Source organism: Dermochelys coriacea, chromosome 11 (assembly GCF_009764565.3).
Source record: "Dermochelys coriacea isolate rDerCor1 chromosome 11, rDerCor1.pri.v4, whole genome shotgun sequence".
In the NCBI taxonomy this organism is placed as follows: domain Eukaryota; kingdom Metazoa; phylum Chordata; order Testudines; family Dermochelyidae; genus Dermochelys; species Dermochelys coriacea.
In genome coordinates this window covers 18,898,800-18,921,870 of record NC_050078.2, presented here as the reverse complement: position 1 = coordinate 18,921,870, position 23,071 = coordinate 18,898,800, and the positions used below count along the sequence as shown (strand labels likewise).

The following is a 23,071-nucleotide window of genomic DNA, read 5'->3' as shown; positions in this document are numbered from 1 at the left end:
ATCTGGGGTGGGTCTGACACAGCCCCAGATGCCATGCAGGGGAAGAGGAAGTCCCGTCCTCCCCAGCCCAGCTGGGGCTAACAGCTGGTTAGGAGCCACCAGATGGATTTTCCCCAGTCCCGCCCTCTGCCCCACAGTGATTTACCTCTCTGCTGGCTGCCCTGGGCACCCGAAAAATACTGCTGGCTTCCTTTTGCTTGCCCATCAAAAAGTCGTTTTTCTGCAGGGAAGCAAAGAAATCTGCAATAAATTCTGCGCATGTGCAGTGGCACAGAATTCCCCCAGGAGTAAATTATCCATTCAGGGGAGTGAAGAAAGTAAATATTTTGAGTTAGTTTTAAAGCTAGCTTTAAAACTTGGGAGGTCCAGGCCCCCCAGTCCTGTGCTAGACTACCTATCCAGCTATTTATTTCCCTCATCACTGATCATCTCATAACCACTAATGTATTGTATTCTCACAACACCCATGTGAGATTGCCCTAATTTACAGATGAGGAACTGAGACACAGTGTCTTGCCCAGGCTCACATGGGGTATCTGTAGCTGAGCTGGGAATTGAACCTAGGTATCCTGAGTTCTAGTCCAGTGCCCTAGACATTTCTCTCTCTCTCGCTCTCTCAATCTCTTTTTCTTTTATTTAAGAATCAGTTTCTCTAGATGTATTCTAAAAGTAGAAAAGAAAGAGGAGTTGCTCAGAAACAGATTTGCTAAGAAACTGTGGTTAAATAATTGTTTTTTTCAGAACTTAATCTATAAAACCTTGTTATACCACAAATTAATTTTGTGCCATTCTGAATGGTTGTCTTTATCACTGGTGTGGTTATGTTAGCTCTCAACTTTATGTACATTTCTGGAACCTCAGACTTATGAAGACACATTTCTGTTACTTAACGGAATTCATTTTGCCAGATAACTTGACTTTCACTTGGATGGTATTCTTATAAAAATTCATATTCTAAGATTCCATTTTCCCAAAACAACTTTTTGTTTTACCCCCGGCTTATGTTTTTTTTTCAGCATTTGAGATGCCATGAAACAGCTTTATCTGATATCCAGACAGAGTAACTTTGTTTTTTCTAAAGTGTTTTGACTGTGTGAATGTGAAATTTTCACACCACAAATGTGTGTGGGATGTACAGTGTGGTTAGCTATTCAATTCTGGATAATGATTTTATTTTTGGAATACCATAAATGTGCAAAAAATCAAACTGAGTGGTGGTCTGCCATGCTCAAAATAAACATTGTCTTTATGATTGGGCTGAAATAAAAATGTTCTATGATGTTTAAGCTTGATTTAATATTTTTATGTTGTATTTACCATGCATATCCTTCGACTTGGATATTCAGGGTCACCTCTTTCTGAAGGTAGAAGGTCTGGAAGGAGTCTGAATTTTTTGCTTACCATTTCTTAACTTAACTTTCCCCCTCTCTCACTTACATGAATAAAATGGTAGCACCTTGACTCTAACTAGGACAGAAAAAGTGTCTTCTAGGGATTGTATATATAGTACTCGGTAAATAAATATGGGAGAGAGGGACAGGAAGTGTGCAAATAGTGGTGTAGCCAGCATCTTCCTCCTGAATACATCATCCTCACAGTATGATCATACTTCACCAGCTCAGAAATGAGTCTCTGTGTCCCTTCCTAAGCTGATTCTAGACAGCAGAATAAAATGCTGCTGAACTGTAAATTCTTTCAGATGTTTTCAATATACTCCTATCCTGGGCACGTGTTTGTTGGGCAGCTCTTCAGAGTTGATGAAATCTTGATGGAATTTGTCATGCTACTTGTCCCACTCATCTCCTGGCCAGCATGATAGAAAAGGAGTGAGAATAAAGGAAAAAACAGAAAGGGGGGGCAGTGTGGAAGACCCCTTTCCATCTTCCCTGCTGGTTAAATAGCACTAAGAGGGGTTCAAAAGAGGTGATGCATGGGGAGTGTTCAGATGGAACGTGGGGGGCTCAAAGGTTACGTGGCAGTTGGGGTGACACTTAATCATTCACTCAGGGAACAGAGACTCTTAAGGAGAAAAGCGGGTTGTTAAAATTCTTGGAACAAGAGTAAGATTTTCTCAATCTTTGGCCTGCCTTTAGCATTTCTTAGGACATTTACAGCAACAGAGCCAAAACAGTGATCATCCTCTGTATTGGCTGTGCTGCATTTGCAATCAGGAAAGAACTGTACCAAATTACCCCCTCCCCATCTCTGCACTGGCACATGTGCTGGTAGCACCTATTTCTCTTTGGGTCAGGCCTAGACACCCCCACCCACCCTTTTGCTTATGCAGATCCGGAAGCCCCTAACACAAAAACCCAATTGTACACAGAGGAGTTCTGAGATCATTTATACAAAAGACTATTAGGTAAGGGAATGGGTACAAAACAATGGGCTGAAAGGGGATGGGGGGTGTAAGGCAATTCAACAGCAACAGTGAAACAATTAAAACAAAACAATCCCTTCCTCACCTCCAGAGGTGCCAGAAACCTTTACCCCACCTGATGCCTCTAATGCACAAAGCTGAGATGCACTATCCTAGACATGCTGCTCGGTGGCTGCTCAGTGTGGACCTCCAACCTTGGCAGGGCAGAGTTTAATATACTCCTGGCTGGTGGAGACGCTCCTTATCTGTTGGTGCAAATTAAAGCAGCCCCTAGACTGCTCTAACTTGTTCTTGGCCACTTTGGTTCCTGCCAGCCTCTAGGATTGTGGAGAGGCAGAAATGAAATGGAGAGCCACCTGTGCCTCACACCCAAGTACACTGAGTATGGCTCTGACACACATGGGTATCTTGCCCCATGTTATAAAATCAGATGTGTACGAAAGAAATTGTTGATTCAAGTTAAAGAACAAGTTTCATCACCCCTCTCTCATTCTCAGGTTTTTTGGTAAAAGAACTCTATGGGACTGCAGAGGGGCTTCAAACTTAGATGAATTACATCAGTTGTTAAGTAACATAATGATCAGACGCTTGAAGAATGAAGTTCTAACCCAGTTGCCTCCCAAAATTAGACAACGCATTCCATTTGATCTCCCAAAAGCTGCAGCTAAGGTGAAATGACTCTCATTCAATATTTTTAAATATCTAACAAACTTTTTGCTAGCAGTAATATCTAACTGTGTTTACTATCCTTTTTTATCTGAATTATTTGGAATATATTTTTGTATATAATGAACATGAATTTATATATAGTGTATGTTTGTTACACATAAAAATAAAATAATAGGGCATAGGTTTTATCACCATGAGTATGAGGTGACTGCATTACTATGGGTGATGAAGTCACAAGCAGTCTATGAAGCTTGCCCCAAAAGAGCCATACATAATACACTATGATGTAGTCTACCACATACAGTAATTACATTAGAATGTGTTAGGATTTTAAATAAATTGTTGGTATCATATAATAAAATATATGTGCATACTCACCTCTCTCTTACAGGACCTGATCCAGCTCCACTGAAGTCAATAGCAATGTTTTCATCACCTGAAATGGTGCAGGACCCAAAATTCATAGTGAAGCGTTTCCCTTCCACAAAAACACTTCACTTTATAAGCAGAATTTTACCAGTATTAGAGGTACAGAAAAGATCCCATCCTCTTCATCCTCAGAATGTCTGGTGTGGAGGGTGGAGACACTACAAGGCTGTATCTTCACTCCCTGAAGAACAGAGAACAAGACTGCCTCTTCTCTTCCTATTGGGAATATTTGCAGCAAAACCCTGAGCCAGGGATTTTTACTCATACTTTCCTCAAAGAGAGAGGTGATAAGTGCTGCATTTTAAGTGGATTAACACTATCTGGTACCAGTAGGTAACAGGTACTGCATTCCAAAAGAATACTTGAACTCTAAATGTTCAGTATAAACACAAACAAACAAAAAATTAAGCTTCACTATAAGAGGAGTAAATATAGGAGAATATATTGAAGTAACTGCAGTTAAGGGTTCATTTGTATTAATTTGAAATGTCTCTTATAGATTACCTCACAAAATTGTCTAATTACACTTATTAGCACACATTGGTTGTTTTAATTCTCTCTCTCGCCTATATTTTGCCAAATTAAGTTATGTTACAAAAATTGAATAACCCCTCAGTACAAGAAATTTAATCTGCATATTTGCAATGACTACAACACTTAAAAGTACAGTAATACATTTAATTGCAGTGTTTATTGGGTAGTTCACTGAAAGAAATTTCATACACAATTAGTTCATGACTAGTGGTTTTATATTCACCAGCAAGAGTTGCAGTCTTTTTCAAAATCTCACATTTTACACATAATCAAATATTCTGATCTAAAATTATAAACGTCAGTAACTTGCCCAGGGTTTAGTATTTTGTCTCTTTTTAGTGTACATTCTAATCTGTCAGGAACTTTATTAAAATTAAACCAATAAGTTCTTTAATACATCTGTGGGACAATCAGTAATTATAACAAAAAGCATGTCTCCTTAATTGCAGCCCATCCAAAGACCTAGTATACGCATCCCAACAACCAGTCTCTTCCTCTAATTCCCAAGAATAAATATGAGTTTGTGGTGTTCCCCAAAAGCTAACAAATCTGGGTTCTAGCAGACCAAGAGGTGAGAGCGTTCCAAACCTGACAATCCTTCAACAGAAAATGCCTGGCCAGCACTTTTCCCCACTCTCTCTTCTTGCACAACCAGTGCTCTGGTTCTCTGCGTGATGGTGCATGACTTAATAAGTGGACAGTCACATTCAGTTTCAGAGTACTCTCAAACAGTACAGTGTGTTGCAGTAAAATAGTCTCGAGTTGACATACACATGAGTAAACTGTAGGAAAAGGTACATAAAAAAGAAAAAGACTCTTCTTGCTGTTTATAAACTAAAGTGCTCTTGGCTGTGTAGCTGCTACCTGTGCATCTAGGTGCACATCGAGATTTAAAAATACAATTAGGGCTGTCAGTATAATCTCTGCTATCCTTTCTAATAACTTTCCCCAAACTTAATGTATAACCCTTGAAAGGATTTTCAGTATGATCCATCAACTGGGTTTTCTTTTAACTTTGTGGAGAGTGTATAAAGCAAGGTTAGGGTAGGACCAGCAAAGACTGGGATAGAACAGCTAGTTTAATGGGTTCTGGGAGACTGACTGAGTCAACAGAGCTGACAAAATGAGGGAAAGGGCCTCACGGTATGTCTACACAGCAAAGAAAAACCCATGCTGGCCCATGCCAGCTGACTTGGGCTTGCGGAGTTCCAGCTGTGGGGCTGTTTCACTGCTGTGTAGACTTCTGGAGTAGGGCTGGAGCTCAGGTTCTAGAACCCTGTGGGGTGGGAGGGTCCCAGGGCTCGGGCTGCATCAGGCCTGATGAAATGTATCCTAAAATACTCAAGGAGCTGACTGAGGCGATATCTCAGCCATTAGCGATTATCTTTGAAAAGTCATGGAAGATGGGAGAGATTCCAGAGCACTGCAAAAGGGCAAATATAGTGCCAATCTATAAAAAGGGAAATGACAACCCAGAGAATTACAAACCGGTCAGCTTAACTTCAGTATCCAGAAAGATAATGGAGCAAATAATTAAGCAATCAATTTGCAAACACCTAGAAGATAATGTGATAAGTCCGCGTGGATTTGTCAAGAACAAATTATGTCAAATCGACCTAATAGCTTTGACAGGGTAATAAGCCTTGTGGATAGAGGGGAAGTGGTAGATTTGGTATATTTTGATTTTAGTAAGGCTTTTGATACTGTCTCACATGACCTTCTCATAAACAAACTAGGAAAATACAATTTTAGCTGGAGCTACAATGAGGTGGGTGCACAACTGATTGGAAAACTGTTCCCACAGAGTAGTTACCAGTGGTTCACAATCAAGTGGGATCCTGCAGGGATCAGTTCTGGGTCCAGTTCTGTTCAATATCTTAAACAATGATTTAGATAATAGGATAGAAAGTACACTTATAAAGTTCATGGATGTTACCTAGCTGGGAGGGGTTGCAAGTGCTTTGAAGGATAGAATTAAAATTCAAAATGATCTGGACAAACTGGAGAAATGGTCTGAAGTAAATAGAATGAAATTCAATAAGGACAAATGCAAAACACTCCACTTAGGAATGAACAATCAGTTGCACACATACAAAATGGAAAATGACTGCATAGAAAGGAATACTACACAAATGGATTAGGGAGTCATAGTGGATCACAAATTAAATATGAGTCAACAATGGAACACTATTGCAAAAAACATCCTCTGGGAGGTTTAGGCAGGAGTGTTGTAAGCGAGAAGTAATTCTTCTGCTCTACTCCATGCTGATTAGGCCTAAACTGGAGTATTATGTCCAGTTCTGGGCACCACATTTCAGGAAGGATGTGGACAAATTGGAGAAGGTCCAGAGAAGAGCAACAAAAATGATTTAAGGTTTAGAAAACAAGACCTATGAGGGAAGACTGAAAAAATTGGGTTTAGTGTGGAGAAGAGAAGACTGAAAGGGGACATGATAGCAGTTTTCAAGTACATAAAAGGTTGTTACAAGGGGGAGGGAGAAAAATTGTTCTTCTTAATCTCTGAGGACAAAAAGCAATGGGCTTAAATTGCAGCAAGGATGGTTTAGGTTGGAAATTAGGAAAAACTTCCTAACTGTCAGGGTGGTTAAGCACTGGAATAAACTGCCTAGGAAGGTTGTGGAATCTCCATCATTGAAGATTTTTAAGAGCAGGTTAGACAAACACCTGTCAGATATGGTCTAGATAATAGTCCTGCCAGGAGTGCAGGGGACTGGACTAGATGACCTCTCGAGCTCCCTTCCGGTCCTATGATTGTATGATTCTATCTCAGACTTATTTGGGTTGTGGTTGAGGTAGTCTGTTTTCAGACCCTAGTCTCATGATAACTGTTGTAGTGTACTAAAGTTCCCAATGGACGATTTTGTATACTCTGGAATTATTTTTTTCATACCACACATTTACATGTAAAGTGAGTTTGAGGACATGAAATAAACCCTGTTAAAATTGTCCGTTTCCCAAAAATTATGATAAGACCTTGTATTAGAAGAAAATAATGGGGTATTATATTGTGTGTGAATTTCTTCACTATTTCTGATTTTGATTTGGCTTTTTTAATAATAGTAACAAAGGTAGCAAATATTTTTCTCCTTTTAAAAGTTTTGTCTCCATTTCTTTCCCATCAAATTATTAAAATGATTATTTATCCCCAACCCTGGTCTATTCACTGTTGTTTTATAAGTATATTCCATTTTATATTAGGGATGTAAATACCATTTTAAAAGTTAACTGTTTAATTGATTTAAAAATATTTCATTTAAATGGTTAACTGATTAAGGGGCTGAACGGTGCAGCTGGGGGGTGCTGCTCCAGCTGAGTGGGAGATGCGGTTGGGGCTGCTGTGCCTGGGTGGCATAGCTGGGGCAGCTTCGGCTGGCGCAGGGCTGCTGTGATCCGCCGGCCTCCCAGCTGGCCCGGGAGTTAACATTTAAGGTGAGTTAACCATTAAGACTAATGCTAACCGGTTAAATATTTTACATTCCTATTTTATACATCTGTTTAATTTATTCAGTTGTTGGGTTTTTTTTAAATTTTCTTCCACTCTCAATTAAAAGTTAAATTCCCATTCCCCTATTCTCCCTCCACAAGTCACCCCATTCCTTCCTTATACACAAACATTCCCTCCCATAAGACCCCTTCCCCAAGTCACACTGCAGTTTGTGCATGTCGTAGGATTGGGAGCAAGAGTTCTAGGGAATGAGTGTCAGAAGGCGTCAAACACCTACCTCTAATGCAACTCTCACAAGTGTGTCTGTCTTTCCCTACCCTGGGCTCACATCTGGATGCTAAAAGGGATAAGATGGAATACCCATGCCCTACAAGAATTAACATCTACATTGGGGGAGGTAATCTGGGCCAAGAGTCTGTCTTACGTTTAAAGGTGCCCAGACCTTGTGACCAGAGTACCAAATAGTTATATCTGTTAAATATTTAACAGCACATGAAAATCAGCATAAATGGCATTAGATCAATCAAGTAGAATTAATGTTTTTGTTTAGTTATTTGTAACAAAGGAAAATATTGTGAGGGATTGATAGCTGATTACATTGTATTTTTATTTAAATAAGTTTCATCAGGTCATCTTGGCTGATTGACTGACTAAAACTAAATCTTACCATTAATGTTCTTTGTTACATGATTATATTTTCCTAATGCTTCACTTTCATATGTAATTAGAATTCTTTTTGCTTGTTCAGTACTTCTTTTTAATAAAAAGTGCTTAATGTTTGATTTATAATGTTAACAAAGTGAGCTTTATTTTCACCCACAGCTTGTCACAAGTTTCTATTATTGGTAGGAACATGTGACTGACTTGCTGCTGTACTGATGTTTTTCTATGAAAAAGCTGACATCTTTGAATATAATCTCCTTCCTTACCGTTCCTTTTGATAGGAAGGTAGGACATGATTCACAGAAGCAGTAATTGTTCTTCCATTTATATTGTACCTCTAAACATTTTTCTTCCCTCCCATTCAGGAACTGAATACCAGCTTTGAAGAGTGGGAGAAATTAATGAGGGCTCCAAATTCAGATGTCACTGAAAGCCATTTTGTTCAAGTCATGGGTCTGATTACACGCATGTATAAACAAACTGCCATTGCCAAGGTAATGAAATCTATTTATAGTTTTATTTTAAATATGTATTCAATCATATGTTTTAATTATCTCTTTTTCTACTATTTTTATATGGTGTGCTTCCACTGTGTAACTACTTAACTAGTGGACTCTTCATGCTTTTTCACAGAATTGGGACAGTTGGGCATTTGGGTGATCTTCAGTCACCATAACTTCCCATATTTTTTTAGAGGTGGATAGCTAATTATGTGAAATGTTTTTGATGATTTGTGGTATCTCTGATATAATAAGCACAAACTAAAACTATCTGGCAGAGTAATAAATTGGCAAAGCACTTTTGCATGACTTCTTCAATCTCAGAATTCCAAACAGCATTATCAGATGTTTAGCGAGAAGAGACTATTTGAACTTTCAGTCTGACATTCTGCATCGAATATTTTATCTGTCTTTTTAGATGCCAACAATGACAATGCTTGTGCTTTGACCAATCTTGGGAGTCAGTTTCACTGCCAATTTGCTCTCACTAATAAGTTCCCCCCCCCCATATTATGTTTACAGTAGGCTGTTGCTCCTTGTCCTAACATCTTTTGAATTTAAATAATTCCTTTCCTTTATTTACATTTCTCCTGGAGCTCAGAGCCTTCAGGCTAACTTGCATGGCCTTCCTAACTGTTCTTCTAAACTCCATAGATCTTGATGGACAGTCCTTCCACAGTGCACTACATAAATGGGCAAGGAGGCACACATTCATCATCACTGTGCCTGAAAATCATCAAGCTCTGGACATGGTGCCACAAGCATAGGATAACCCAGAGGGCTCTTCACCTCCCGGATATCAACAACAACCTGGCAGACTTCCTGAGGAGACACTTGGTTACCACTCACAAATAGTCTTTGAGGGACTCTGGTGACAGACCTGTTTGCCATCATCATGAACACCAACTGCAAGAACTTTTATTTAAAAGGGGTATGAATCTGAGGTTGTTAGTGGACACCTTCCTTGTGCAGTGGCTTCAAGACCTCTTGTATGCCTTTCCATCAATCCCCAGGGTGATTTCCAAAATCAAAGGCAACAAAGCTATGATATTTCTTGTAGCTCCTTACTGGCCAAGACAGTTTTGGCTGACAGATCTACTACATGTCCATCTGTCTCTGATCTAGCTCCCAGACTGCGTGAACCTGATCTCACAACACCATGGCCAGATACTCCATGTGAACCCGAAGTCACTGGACCTCAGAGCATGGCTTTTGGCTGATTGAATACCATTGACCAAGATTGCTTCTTATAGGTCCAAGAATTCCTGGCACAGAGCAGGAAAGTGTCCACGAGTAGAATATATCCATTTAAATAGAAGTTCATGGTAAGGGCAACAAAAAAGAACAACAAAAATTATTAGGGGTCTGGAACGGCTTCCATATGAGGAGAGATTAATAAGACTGGGACTTTTCAGCTTGGAAAAGAGACGGCTAAAAGGCGATATGATGGAGGTCTATAAAATCATGACTGGTGTAGAGAAAGAAGATAAGAAAGTGTTATTTATTACTTCTGATAATACAAGAACTAGGGGTCACCAAATTAAATTAATAGGCAGCAGGTTTAAAACAAATAAAAGGAAGTATTTCTTCACACAACACACAGTCAACCTGTGGAACTCCTTGCCAAAGGATGTTGTGAAGGCCAAGACCATAACAGGGGTTCAAAAAAGAACTAGATATATTCATGGAGGATAGGTCCATCAATGGCTATTAGCCAGGATGGGCAGGAATGGTGTCCCTAGCCTCTGTTTGCCAGAAGCTGGGAATGAGCGACAGGGGATGGAGCACGTGATGATTACCTGTTCTGTTCATTCCCTCTGGGGCACCTGGCACTGGCCACTGTCAGAAGACAGGATACTGGGCTAGACGGACCTTTGATCTGACCCAATAGGGCCATTTTTATGTTTTTATGTTCTTATATGGCCAGCCCATCGTGGTCTTGACCAGATCCAGGCTCAATATCACAGATCCTTATCTATTGCACTTATAAAGGATAGCCTCTTGTTCATCTCTACTAAGGTATATTTCATAGCAATCTCAGCTTAGCATCCACCTGTATAGTCATGCTCAGTCTTTTCTCATGGTATCAAAGTTTCTTAAAGGGCTGTTATGCACTTCCCCACTGATCAGAGAACCTACTCCTACTTGGGACTTCAATTTAGTCCTGACACTGATGGAGTCTCCATTCAAACCTACTCCCTGCACCACATCTGAAGGTGATCTTCCTAGTGGATAACGCTTTAGCCAGGAGACTAAGTGTTATGCATTTATGGCCAAGCCTGAGTCCCTATACAAAATTCCATAGAGATGAGGTGTTGCTAAGACTCTATCCAAAGTTCATTCCTAGGGTGGTTTTAGAATTTCATCTAAACCAGTCAATCAGCCTGCCTGTTTTCTTCCTGATGGCATACTTGGCATCAAAAGAAAATAAATTAAAGACACCAGATATATCCAAGACCATTACTTTATTACACTGATAGGACCAAATTGTTCAGACTGTTGCTCCATCTATTTATAGTCATGGGCACATGTTCTCAAGTTCAAACCTCTCCTCACAGAGGATACTGGAATGGATTACAAATGTATCTCGTTGTGTTAACTGATGTAATAATCCCAATAAACATCAAAGCTCACTCCATCAGAGCTCAAGCAACATCCTCTGCCTGGTTCAGAAATGTACCAATTTCCAATATCTGCAAAACGGCAACATGGAGTGCCCCACTGACCTTTGTCAAGACTTATGCATTGAACTCATCTGCCAAATTCATCACTGTTCGACGCACGTAGCTGAAACTCCTCATTACCACCATCCTGACTGCCCGCCAGTCACCTACAATGGTATTCACAGTGACACATACTCAAGAAAGAACAGTTACTTACATTTTAATTGTCTTTCTTCAAGATGTAGTCAGTGTGATCCCATGACCTGTCTTCTATTCCTGCTTTTTGACTTTCAAATTGCAAGGGAAATGAAGGTGGATCTTGGCTGCCCTGCCCCTAATGCCCTTGTATGGGAGTACAAGGCGACACAGGGCTCATGCATGGCCCTACTGCACACTACTATTAAAAAAAATCTCATGCACATGAGGTGGGCACCAACAGTGGAATCAGCACTGACTAAATGTCTTGAACAGCCATGATTACTGGAGGATAGGTAACTTCTTTTCAGCGGGACTTATACCCAAGGAATGGATTATCTAATGAGGGACTTGAAGACTCTGAGGAAAGTCACCTTAAGTGGGAACCTTTATAAAAGGAGGACTTCCTTACAGTCAATTTTAGAGAGAGAGGAGACCAGGCCCAGAAGGCAAGGCTGGGCAGTAGCAAAGGAGGGTCTTGGAACCCTGAAAGGACTGACCAAAGGACTATGAGTGGTGAGGAAACTGAGAGTGGGGTTTGCATGCAGGTTTTTGCTATTTTTCCATAGATCTGTATAGCTTTTGTGTGTTTTCTATGAATAAAGGGTGATTATTTTAGAAATTCCTTTGCACTGTCTTTTTGACTCTTGCATTCAATGTCACTTAGTCCCTAACGGGGGTAACAGTAAGTCAGAGGATCAACAACTTCAGTGAAACTTTGGGAATGTTCAAGAGCTGCTTGGGAGAGCTGGCACAAGTTGCAGGCCTGGGCAGTTGGGCGGATAAAGTTTTCTCTCTCTGGGTTGGGTGCTAGTTAGAGGATGTGTCCCCAGAAGTGTGACCAGAGGTCCAAAGCCTGAGACAGTGCTTAGATTCTGCTCAGACCCAGAAGCCAAGAGCAGGTGATATCCAGTGGGTGAATCCTTGTACACTAATCTGGTGATGGTTGTAACAAAGTTCCAAGCTTTTTTCAGCAGCTATCTAATCATCTTATGCCTACGCTGTTATTTGCGGACTGTTAAAGCTATCGCAAGACAAGACTTTCTTTTCTTCCCTTTCCAAAAACAAACTTCCCTCACATCTAAGGGCTTGTCTACACTACCTGCTGGATTGGCAGGCAGCAGTCGATGCAGCATACGTCTAGTATACACGTAATAAATCGACCGCTGAGCGCTCTCCCATCGACTCCAGCACTCCACCAAAACGAGAAGCGCAAGTGCAGTCGACGGGAGAGCATCAGTTGTCAACTTAGCGCAGTGAAAACACCGTGGTAAGTAGATCTAAGTATGTCAACTTCAGCTACACTATTCACCTAGCTGAACTTGTGTATCTTAAATCGACCTCAAGGGGTAGTGTAGACAAGCCCTTACCTAATCACCTTCTGGCTAACGTGCTTTTTGTGAATGTGGGAATAGTGCAGATTTTGCCTCCAGACTCACCTTCTTAGGTTAGGAGCTAGAATGGATTAACAGTTTTTTTATTTTTTTTTTTTTTTAGATAAAAAGAAATCTAACTTGATGAGGCAGATATAGTGGGAAAACCCTGCACGGTAGTTGATAGTCATCCTGCCTGTCAAAGCAAATAAAGAGGAGGAACTCTACACTGACTAAGCTGTTTCAACTGAGACACAAAACAAATTAGCAAGGGGAAAATAATTTGCCTTCCTACTGTGCCAATGTAATGTTATTTACTGTATTTCACTTTCCTTTCTCTTGCTCTCTCCTGATTTTTAAAAAAATCAAAAGCAAGAGTTACATGGCACAAAAGAAATATTTTTCTAGGTTAATTTGCATACTGGTAAGCCCTTTTAAAAACCACATTCCTTTTGTGGGAAAAGTGCTTAGCAGAACTACAGTGCAGGTATCTTCAGACTTGTTAAATTACTGTCAAAAGCAGCATATAGTTACCTTTGCCAAATGTGGAAAGAGAATTCAAATAAGTATTACAATAATTGTAAGTTAACCTTATATGTGAAGCTCCTAAAAAAACAATGTAGGCATTTACTTCTGTAAATACTTTGAAAAGGTAAATCATAATAGATAAGCTACTTAGGCCAAAAGAAACTATTAAAAGTTCTATGACTTAGTCTATTTGCTATGGCAACATAGCTGAAGCTTAACTGAGTGCTCTTTATTTTATCTTTAGAGAAACTTGAGATCCAGTTGCAAAATATTTGAAAACTTTCATAACACTGTTATGCTTTTGCATCACATTGAATATTTATAAAAATTATATTTAGTCATCGGTATTTTCTGTTGTTGAAAATCCAAAAAAAATCCTACTTAAATATTGTTTATAGCAGTGAACAGTAAAAACATTTGGACCAAATAATTGAAAGAAGCTTTCAGAATTGCTTTTTTATATAAATTAAATCCATTTACTTTCTTTAAATACATTAGGGTCAGGGGAGACTCATCTGAAATCTCAACAAAAGCCCAATTATAACATTTTTATATAAAGCCACATCTGTTTCCTTAGGTCTTAAGATGTAAAAAAATCTACTGGAAATGACTGTTGCTAATCAAATCATCAGTTACTGAGCCACTCTTTCGTCTGTTCACAGGTAACTTTATTGTTGCCTAACTTCAAATGGTTTAGTGCCTGAATCTGCAGACTTCAGAGTTGAGTGAGAGTTGAGATTTGCATTTTTACTACTGCAAGTTTACCTCCCTCAATATTATCTTCCTGGCCCTTTGAGTCCCTCCGCTGACACCCTATTCTCAACTGCATCAAATGCATTCCCTCCAAACAATCTGCAAAGCCACTACTGCATGCTCCTTCAAATCCCTCCTTACAAACCAAAACAATCTGTGTACTATACACAGCTAGTCTCATGTGTCCGTAACATGCTCGTATTACTGTTTTCCCAAATTCCCCTCTTAACCTTCCCTCTCTCCTGCCATTTGTTTGTTTTATGAGCTGCATGTTGTCTTAAACTAAGATTGTAAAATTTTTGGGACAGGAAGTGTCTTAATACATACCTGTATAGTGCTCAGCACAGTGGGGCCCCAACTTGTCTGTGTCTTCTAATTATTACTGTAATACAGATAATTCATAACTAACCAATGCTTTGCACAAGTGTGATAGACTAAACTTTGATGGAGAAAACTTTGGAACTTTTCTGTGATCGTATCATTCATTACTAAAAGAGCCACTTAATTAGGTAATAAATTAACCTTTATATTAATGATATTAAGGTTAAAGAGTATAGCCTTCTGTATCAAATACTTAACAGGAATAATCTTCCATTGATATCGTATCAATACCAATATCATATTAATCATTTTTAAATGACTCTAATTTGCTAAGTTTTTAAAATATTTTGCAAGCCTAACATGAGTAGAAATAGGAAAAAGTGAATTAGATTATTCTTTCAGTCTTGATCAATGGTGTTAGGGACACAGGTGCAGTTTTTTTTAATGCGTTTTTTTTGTTGGTGTCCCTTTAAATATCTCTAGGACAGAAATCAATTGATATTCATTAGATTGTCAGCATATTAAATAATCAATCTGAGTTGTCATTATTTTAGCTAAAGGGAGTTTAAAAATTGCTTTTTAATCCTTAACAAGCACCACAAAACTATCAAATCCTTTGAAATTAAGAGAAACTTGTAAAGGAACAGCGGATCATTAAAATCATGAAGACGGTATCTGGAAAGGCTTTTCTCTGTTAGAACATGACTCATATGATTTAAAAAATAGTTAACTTTCTGTCCTCCTAATAAAGTCTACATCACAAAAGGTATTAAAGCAGAAACCATCATTGTCTGAATTTTTTGTATAGTCTGTAGAACTAATAAAATTTCACCATTTCTTGTGTTCTAGGCAGGAGCAGTAAAGGACTATATCAAAATGATGCTTGAGAATGACAAACTTAAATTTCTGGTTTTTGCTCACCACTTAAGCATGCTACAAGCTTGTACAGAGGCAGCCATAGAAAACAAGGTAATTTTAAATGTTCTTCATAGAGTTTAAAAATGACCTCTTCCAAAGATTATATTATTAAGCCCCAATCCTGCAAACACTGAGGCACTTGCATAGCTCCTTGAGTTCTCAGTAATTCATGTGAGTGTTTGTGGAATCGGGGCCACAGTCCGTATTGAAAAGATCTTGGTTTTAGAATAGTTTTGGGAAATGATGTAAACATTTGTATCTGGAACAGTAAATGCCAGATTCCTTGCCATTATATTATTGTAGAGTAAGTCCTTTAGGTCATTGCTAAAATAGTGTACTGTTTCAGTGTAGTATAATAGCTCACAAAATGGTAGTTGGAATTAAAGAGAATATTAATAAATAATCATCACAGTGAAATAATTTTCTTCTGTAACACTTTCCATTTTAAGATTCCTTGTTGCTTTACAAACATTAATAAATTAATTAAGCCTCATTGAACTCCCTATTTTACAGATAGAAAAGACTGAAACACAGAGGTCCTATGGTCCTGAGTTAGGAGTAGAACAAAGCTATTCTGTTTCCCAGTTTTTTAATAGTGTCCAAAAAAAAATTCCTTTTATATAAATTATGGGAATCATAAATTTGCCATTATCTTGGGATGTTATAGGCACGTTACATTCGGATAGATGGAAGTGTTCCTTCAGTAGAAAGAATCCATCTTGTCCATCAGTTTCAGAAGGATCCCGATACTCGTGTGGCCATCCTGAGCATTCAGGCTGCTGGTCAGGTAAGATTTAAAAAAAAAAAAAAAAAAAAAAAAAGTAGATATTGGACAATGCAATTTGAAGTATAAAATTTAAAAAGACAAAGCAGACACATATGATGTCTTACTATAAGTGACCTATATCATGAGGCTTTTGCACTCAGCAACCCATTTAGCACCAACCATATAATCGGTACTGAATTTAAGTTGAAATTATTTCTACAGAACCAAAGCAAGGAAAGTGTCAGCCTGTACTTAAATAGGATGTTGGTGTGAGTTCACTCATTTCTAAAAGCACCAATGTAATAAGAAGCAAACATCACTTTTCACTGTTGTTTACTGGGGAAGCAATGTGGTGGCAGTTACACAATACTGCAGTTTATCTATATCTTATTTCCAGCTGTCGCTATTTACTTTAAATACTTCAGAAGCATTAATAATTGTCTTATATCCATTTTCAATGCTTGAATAAATACTGCAGTATAGTAGGTGTGGGTTACTCTTCAATGGAGCAACCATAAAATCAATAATCCTGTTTTGCTTGCAACAAGAATCAAAATGCCTTGATTCGCCTTAGAAAAAAACCCAACTTGTATTGATGAACCATCTGCTGTCCAGGTCACCCAGTATCTGAAGAAGAGCTCTGTGTAAAAAAAGCTTGTCTCTCTCTCTCAGCAACAGAAGTTGGTCCAATAAAAGATATTGGCTCATCCACCTTGTGTCTCCAGTATCTTATTGCCATTATAAAAATATTTTAAATTATTTGTAGTAGTTCCCTTCAGATATTCAGTCATTCACTGAAATTTACTTGTGTGTTTATAGAGTCACATCTTCTCTGTCTAGCATTTGAGTAATCAGTGAATCAACACTGCTTTTACTAATTTTGTTTAGGGTTTAACTTTTACTGCTGCCACTCACATTGTGTTTGCTGAGTTATACTGGGACCCTGGACACATGAAGCAAGCAGAAGACAGAGCACATCGAATTGGACAATGCAGTTCTGTAAATATCCACTACCTTATTGCAAAAGGAACTTTGGATCCTCTTATGTGGGCAATGTTGAATCGCAAGGTATATATTGAAATAAAATAAAGTAATCAACAAAGTGTTGATGTGTGTCTGGAATCCACAGTATTCAAGGATGTTTGCTGTGGAGGATTCTGTAGAGGGGCATTGTCCTAATCTCAGGATATTAAACCAACCAATATATGTACAATTGCAGGGGACCAGAGTGACAACTTTTATTCAGAACTAACTTTTATCTTTTCTGCTGTCCTTTCCTAAGAGGCAAAGATAAACATGTTTTGTTTTTTAAGATGCAAATAGGGAAGAAAAGATCATTAAAAGATCCAGTAAGATTCAGCAGGCTTATGTTGTGGTAGACAAGATTAGCATCACAAAACATTTAATTTCTGTCTTTCCACTATCAATTGTGAAATTGGGATGGCTTGGATGAAGTTTTTTTTTCAGACAACTGCTTTTCATCCTGGAAAATATTAACTGAAGCTTCTATTAGAAAACTATAGAAATTGTCATTTGAAAAGATGATAGTTTTAGAAATATTCACATCAAAGTTTGGAAAGATAGTTAACAGCTAGTTGTGATAGTTTAAAAACTCTTTACTTATGACAGGTACCAAAGGACTGGAAAGAAGAGATGTAGGAAGGATGCTGCAAGTAACCACTGTCCTCTAAACCTGACTTAATTAAGGGAAAATACTAAAATGACTATGATTGCATTGGTTGGCGGTCTTCATCTGCAAGATAGACATTCGTATTAAGAAAGATTATACACCAAAATTCTAACGCATGACACTAAAAAATTAGCTCCTTAAAGGAATATTATTGTTATCCATTGATTGTGTTTGATTTGTATTTTGTGTGTGATATCAGTGTTTTTCTGGGCTTTATTCAGGGTAAATGGATTAGCTGTAGTGCCACTATTGATAAGCACTAGCTGTGACCACAAAATAAACTCCACTTATATGACTCACCAAAATGAGGTGCTGCTCACAATAGATTGTGCAAATACAGGCTCCCACTTAGTGGGATTTGAATATGACCATGGGCTCTGCTAGGTTCTTGGGCTTGGTTCCTCCTTGACTGGGTTGGGTCGGGGGGAAATCAGTGGTGATATCTCTCAAACACCACTTACTTGTGACAACAAAATTAGATGCAACTCACAGTAAATTGTGCAGATCTGTGGCAGTCACTCTCTTTTTATACAGGAGGAATAAAATAATTCTCAATGTTGACATTTAAATTATCATCAATGGGCATCTGAATTAACCCCTCATTTCAGAGTAGCAGCCGTGTTAGTCTGTATTCGCAAAAAGAAAAGGAGAACTTGTGGCACCTTAGAGACTAACAAATTTATTTGAGCATAAGCTTTCGTGAGCTACAGCTCACTTCATTGGATGCATTTGGTGGGAAATACAGTGGAGAGATTGATATACACACACAGAGAGCATGAAACAATGGGTTTTATCATACACACTGTAAGGGGAGTGATCACTTAAGATGAGCCATCACCAGCAGCAGGCGGGGGAAAGGAGGAAAACCTTTCATGGTGACAAGCAAGGTAGGCTATTTCCAGCAGTTAACAAGAACATCTGAGGAACAGTGGGGGGTGGGGTGGGGGGGAAAAATACCATGGGGAAATAATTTTACTTTGTGTAATGACTCATCCATTCCCAGTCTCTATTCAAGCCTAAGTTAATTGTATCCAGTTTGCAAATTAATTCCAATTCATCAGTCTCTCGTTGGAGTCTGTTTTTGAAGTTTTTTTCAGAAGAGTGACTGAGAAGGTGATGGCTGTTCAATTCCAGGCATATTTGGATACCCAGCATCCTTGATTAGTTCCACTCTGTGTTTGGCTTTCTTTTGAAGCAGAGGCTGCTCATCTCAGATTCATGATTGATTTTCTGCTGGCTTTAGGTGAAAATCAGCTGATTATTTTGGTCACGCTGGATCTTTCAGTAGCTTTTAATATGCCTAATCCATATGATGTTTTGGGAACTAGTATGTGGTGTTGGTATGTCTACAATTGCTTTCCAATATGTCATACCTAGAAAAACGTGTGGCTTTCAAAGTTTTAAGTTGGGATTTACAAAGGAGTCTAAGGAAGCTAAGTACCTGAATCCCATTACAATTCAATGAGAGTTGTATGCCTAACTCCCTTAGGCTTCTTTGAAAATTCCAACATTAATATTGCCTTGGCTACATTCAAGACCTGCTCCTTGAGCATTGTACAGATGGATCTCAATATTCAGACACCACCTGCCACTTAAGGATTCCACCACAGCATCTGAAGTCAGCAATTAACTGTGCTTTTACTTCAGTGGTTGCTAGGATATGGAATTTGCTCCCATCTCTCCTTTGTTATTTTGTATTTGTTTTTATTCTATTGCCCTGTGGCCTTTGGAATGGGTAAGGCAGATTGTAAAAAGCACTAGGTGTTTCCTGTGGCTGGGAGAATCAGAGAGCTGACCCTTGCAGGCTTCCTCATACTAAGGGCAGGTATTAGCAAGGTGCCTCTCTACTCTAGCTATCCTGAGAAGCGTCGCAAATATATAAAGGCTTTGTGAAAGGGACATATGTTGTTTAAGTTTTGTAGTAACATAAATAGATAAATATTGACTTCCCCCAACTGTCCCATTGCCAAGTCATCATATAGTATTAGATTTCATCTTGGCATTGTGGCACTAGTGAATCTTGATAGAGGATTTGAAGGTAGCCTTCTAGATCTTCAGTCAGTTATTTAAAACATTTTTTACTTTGAATTACTAAATTGTGTTCTGCACTTTTACAGTTGATGAGTTATGTTTGAAAGGGAAGTAACACTTAGTAAACTTAAGCAACTAAATTTACTCCGAAGTGTGAAATGATTAACTTCATCTGTCTGCAGGCCAAAGTTACAGGCAGCACGTTGAATGGGAAGAAGGAGAAATTGCAGGCTGAAGAAGGTGATAAGGAGAAGTGGGATTTCTTGAGTTTTGCTGAAGCCTGGACCCCGAACGAAAGTCTTGAAGAGATCAAGAATGAAGTTTTATTCACTCATGTAAGACAAGATGGATATATATCTATCTTCTTCTATGCTCTTCTTTTCTAAAATAATTCTAATACCTAGTCAAATTAAATGTTAAACTGCTCCTATTTGAAAAGAATGAAGTCTGGGAAACAGCCTTTTAGATTATTACTTGTCCTTCTCTCTCTCTCTCTCTCTCTCTCTCTTGTCCCCATCCACAGCTTCCTCTTTTGGTATCAATCTTTTCTTGCTCCTTTTGCTGCCATTTCTCCTTTTTTAGAATGGGTTGATGTGGGGCTATACAGGTACCTATTTTCTTGTCCAGCCTCATTAGGTATGCTGTCTTAGTGAACCAGTGAAATTATTAGACTGTAGAATGACCTCTCTAGGGAAGTAGTATAAGCATCATCACAAAAGACATTTAAAACTAGTCTGTAGAAAGCGCTCAAGAATATTCTGTTGAGTCATATTGTCCATTCCTACCAGTGCAGGACTGTTCACAAGCTTTTTTCTAGCACTGATCTCAAGGAACATTCTAATGGTTAAAAGCACTTTTAGTTTATAGCTTAATGCTGAGTAGCGTGTTATAATTACAGTTAAAATTGACCAAAGTCCATCTCTACAATAAAGGGTCTTGCTCTGTAATCTATTGTGTCCTTTAAATTATAGCAACATGGTGTTTCATTCATATGTATCTAAAATGCTGTATATTGTATGTTCAGTCTGGCTCAGTGAAAAATTGGGGTGATGCTAAATGACATTGATCTGGGCACTCATAAAAGAGCATGATATTAGGGATGAAAGTATAGCATCCTACTACCAACTAAAACATCTTAAAATTTGCATTTGGTGTTAAAAGCAAACGGATAAATGTATTAATTTTGTGAACAAAGAAATCATGTATGCAAATAACCCAATTGCCTTCTAAAAATATGTGTGTGTCATATATACCATAAAACAGTATATCTTAACTTTCCCAGTGCTAGTTGAAGGGAGATGAAGGCAAAGTAAATCTTCCCAAAGACTGTAGTTGATTTAATGAGAAGTTTGTATTTAAGAAGAAAAGTTTTAGAGTTTCTCAAACAATAGAAGAAGCTTGTATGTACAGATCAATTGTTTGAGCTTTTCTAAGATTTCACAATTTTATCATAGCTCTCCAGTGAAAATTATATGACTAAAGCATGCAAGTAGCTTTGCTGTTCTGTTAAGTTTTTTATCTGCTATCATTTGATATTACAAAATATCCATGTATCTCAGATACTACAAATATCAAGTTTCTAGAGTATTTAAGATTTTTGCTGAGTTCTTCTATATGTGAACCAACTACATAATTTTCCTGTTGATCTTTCTTTCAGTGAGTGATTGGTTGAGAGAGTCTTTCACAAAATGTACAAGCCAATTGTTGCAAACAGTTGACCACCTGATAGGAAATAAAATTGGGACCTCCACATTATGATGAATACACACTTCCTTTGTGCTTTATATTTGTTCACTGCTTTCACATTCCAAAGTATTCCCATACCCCTTTGGTGAATATTTTCAAACTTGACTAGTGATATTGGGATACTCCATTTTTTTGTGTACTTAATTTGAAACACCTTCAAGGGGCTTGTTTCTTAGAGGATGGGTGTATAACTCATCCAGACAAACTCCAGACAATCAGGTTTCTTGAAGGTGTCTCAAGTTGGGCACCCAGAAACAACAGTCACCTTTACAAATCTTGCTCTTTAAATATACTGAAATTACTTCACCTAACACTGAAATGCAGCCACCTCTGCAATGGCGTGTTCAAATCAGGTGTTCATACCAATCAACAGTACACAAGACTTTAGGACAGGAAGTAAAAAATTACTATATAAAATTGAAACTGGAGTTTAGACTGGCAGAATGTAATTGCCCACATTGACTCTTGCCAGGAAACCAGAGCTAATACATCTACCCTTGTGAAAAGTGCCAAGAGTGTTTTAATAACCAGAAGATGGCATCTCCTGCAGTACAGGGTTGATCTAACAATATTCAGGAACCTTAATCAGTTCAGTCAGTGGTTCTCAACCTGCAGTCCTTGGAACACTTGCAGTCCAATTAGCACAACTGTGCGGCCCATGTGACGTTCTCAGGGCCATACAAGTAGTATATATATTGTGTGGATGTGGCCCAAATAACACAGGGATATCTGCATACGTGGCCCACAATGGTAAACAGGTTAAGAATCACTGATTCAGAGGAAAGAGTTTCCTCCTGCTGAATCACCAACACAACTTACTGCAGTATCCATTACTTGGGAGAATTCTATATACTGTCTAAATCCAACCCTTCTTAGCCTATGAATTGTGATAAGTTCATAGCCCAAGGTGGTGCATCTGCAAGCCAAGAAAATAACTTTTTTAATATAATAAATAGCAGTGGGCTCATGACTACTGTGAAAATATAATTATCATAGGATAATGTGAAAATAGAAGCTATGTTGAAGAGTAGCTGTGCTTTATGGAAAACTTTAAAAAATTTTGTCTACCAACACCAGTTTGATATGTTATATTTCTCTTACTGTGGCCTTCAGTGTGATACACTTGTTCTTGAAAGCAAGATATTTTTTGTCTGATAATTCCAAATGAACCTAAAATATAATCTGCTTTTTGACATCACAGACAGTTGTTCTGGAACTGACCCAAGACCCTGTACTCTCACAAGTGTCCTTAGTTATACAGGCAGGAAGACATCTGCAGGAATTAGAATTAATAATTATTTACTAATATGTGAAGATATGAAACTCCATATAAGTGTTATTTATTATTGCAATATATAAACAGCATTGTTTTCAAAGCTCAATATTTTTGCAAAATAGCCAAAATTTCTCAAGGCATCAATACTCAACAAGTGGTTTATTCACTGT

General features: G+C 38.3%; 1 protein-coding gene across 5 annotated transcripts in view; it reads left to right on the top strand.

The window, feature by feature from the left end:
* ZRANB3 (zinc finger RANBP2-type containing 3) overlaps positions 1–23,071 on the top strand; it is a 133,135-nt gene that overhangs the window by 63,584 nt on the left and 46,480 nt on the right. For all 5 annotated transcript variants that reach the window (XM_043505037.1, XM_043505038.1, XM_043505040.1 and 2 more), the window contains 6 exons: positions 2,878–3,049; positions 8,507–8,635; positions 15,324–15,443; positions 16,060–16,179; positions 17,047–17,226; positions 20,062–20,214. In XM_043505037.1, the coding sequence (XP_043360972.1) occupies positions 2,878–3,049; positions 8,507–8,635; positions 15,324–15,443; positions 16,060–16,179; positions 17,047–17,226; positions 20,062–20,214 (874 nt within the window). The remainder of the gene's footprint in view (positions 1–2,877; positions 3,050–8,506; positions 8,636–15,323; positions 15,444–16,059; positions 16,180–17,046; positions 17,227–20,061; positions 20,215–23,071) is intronic.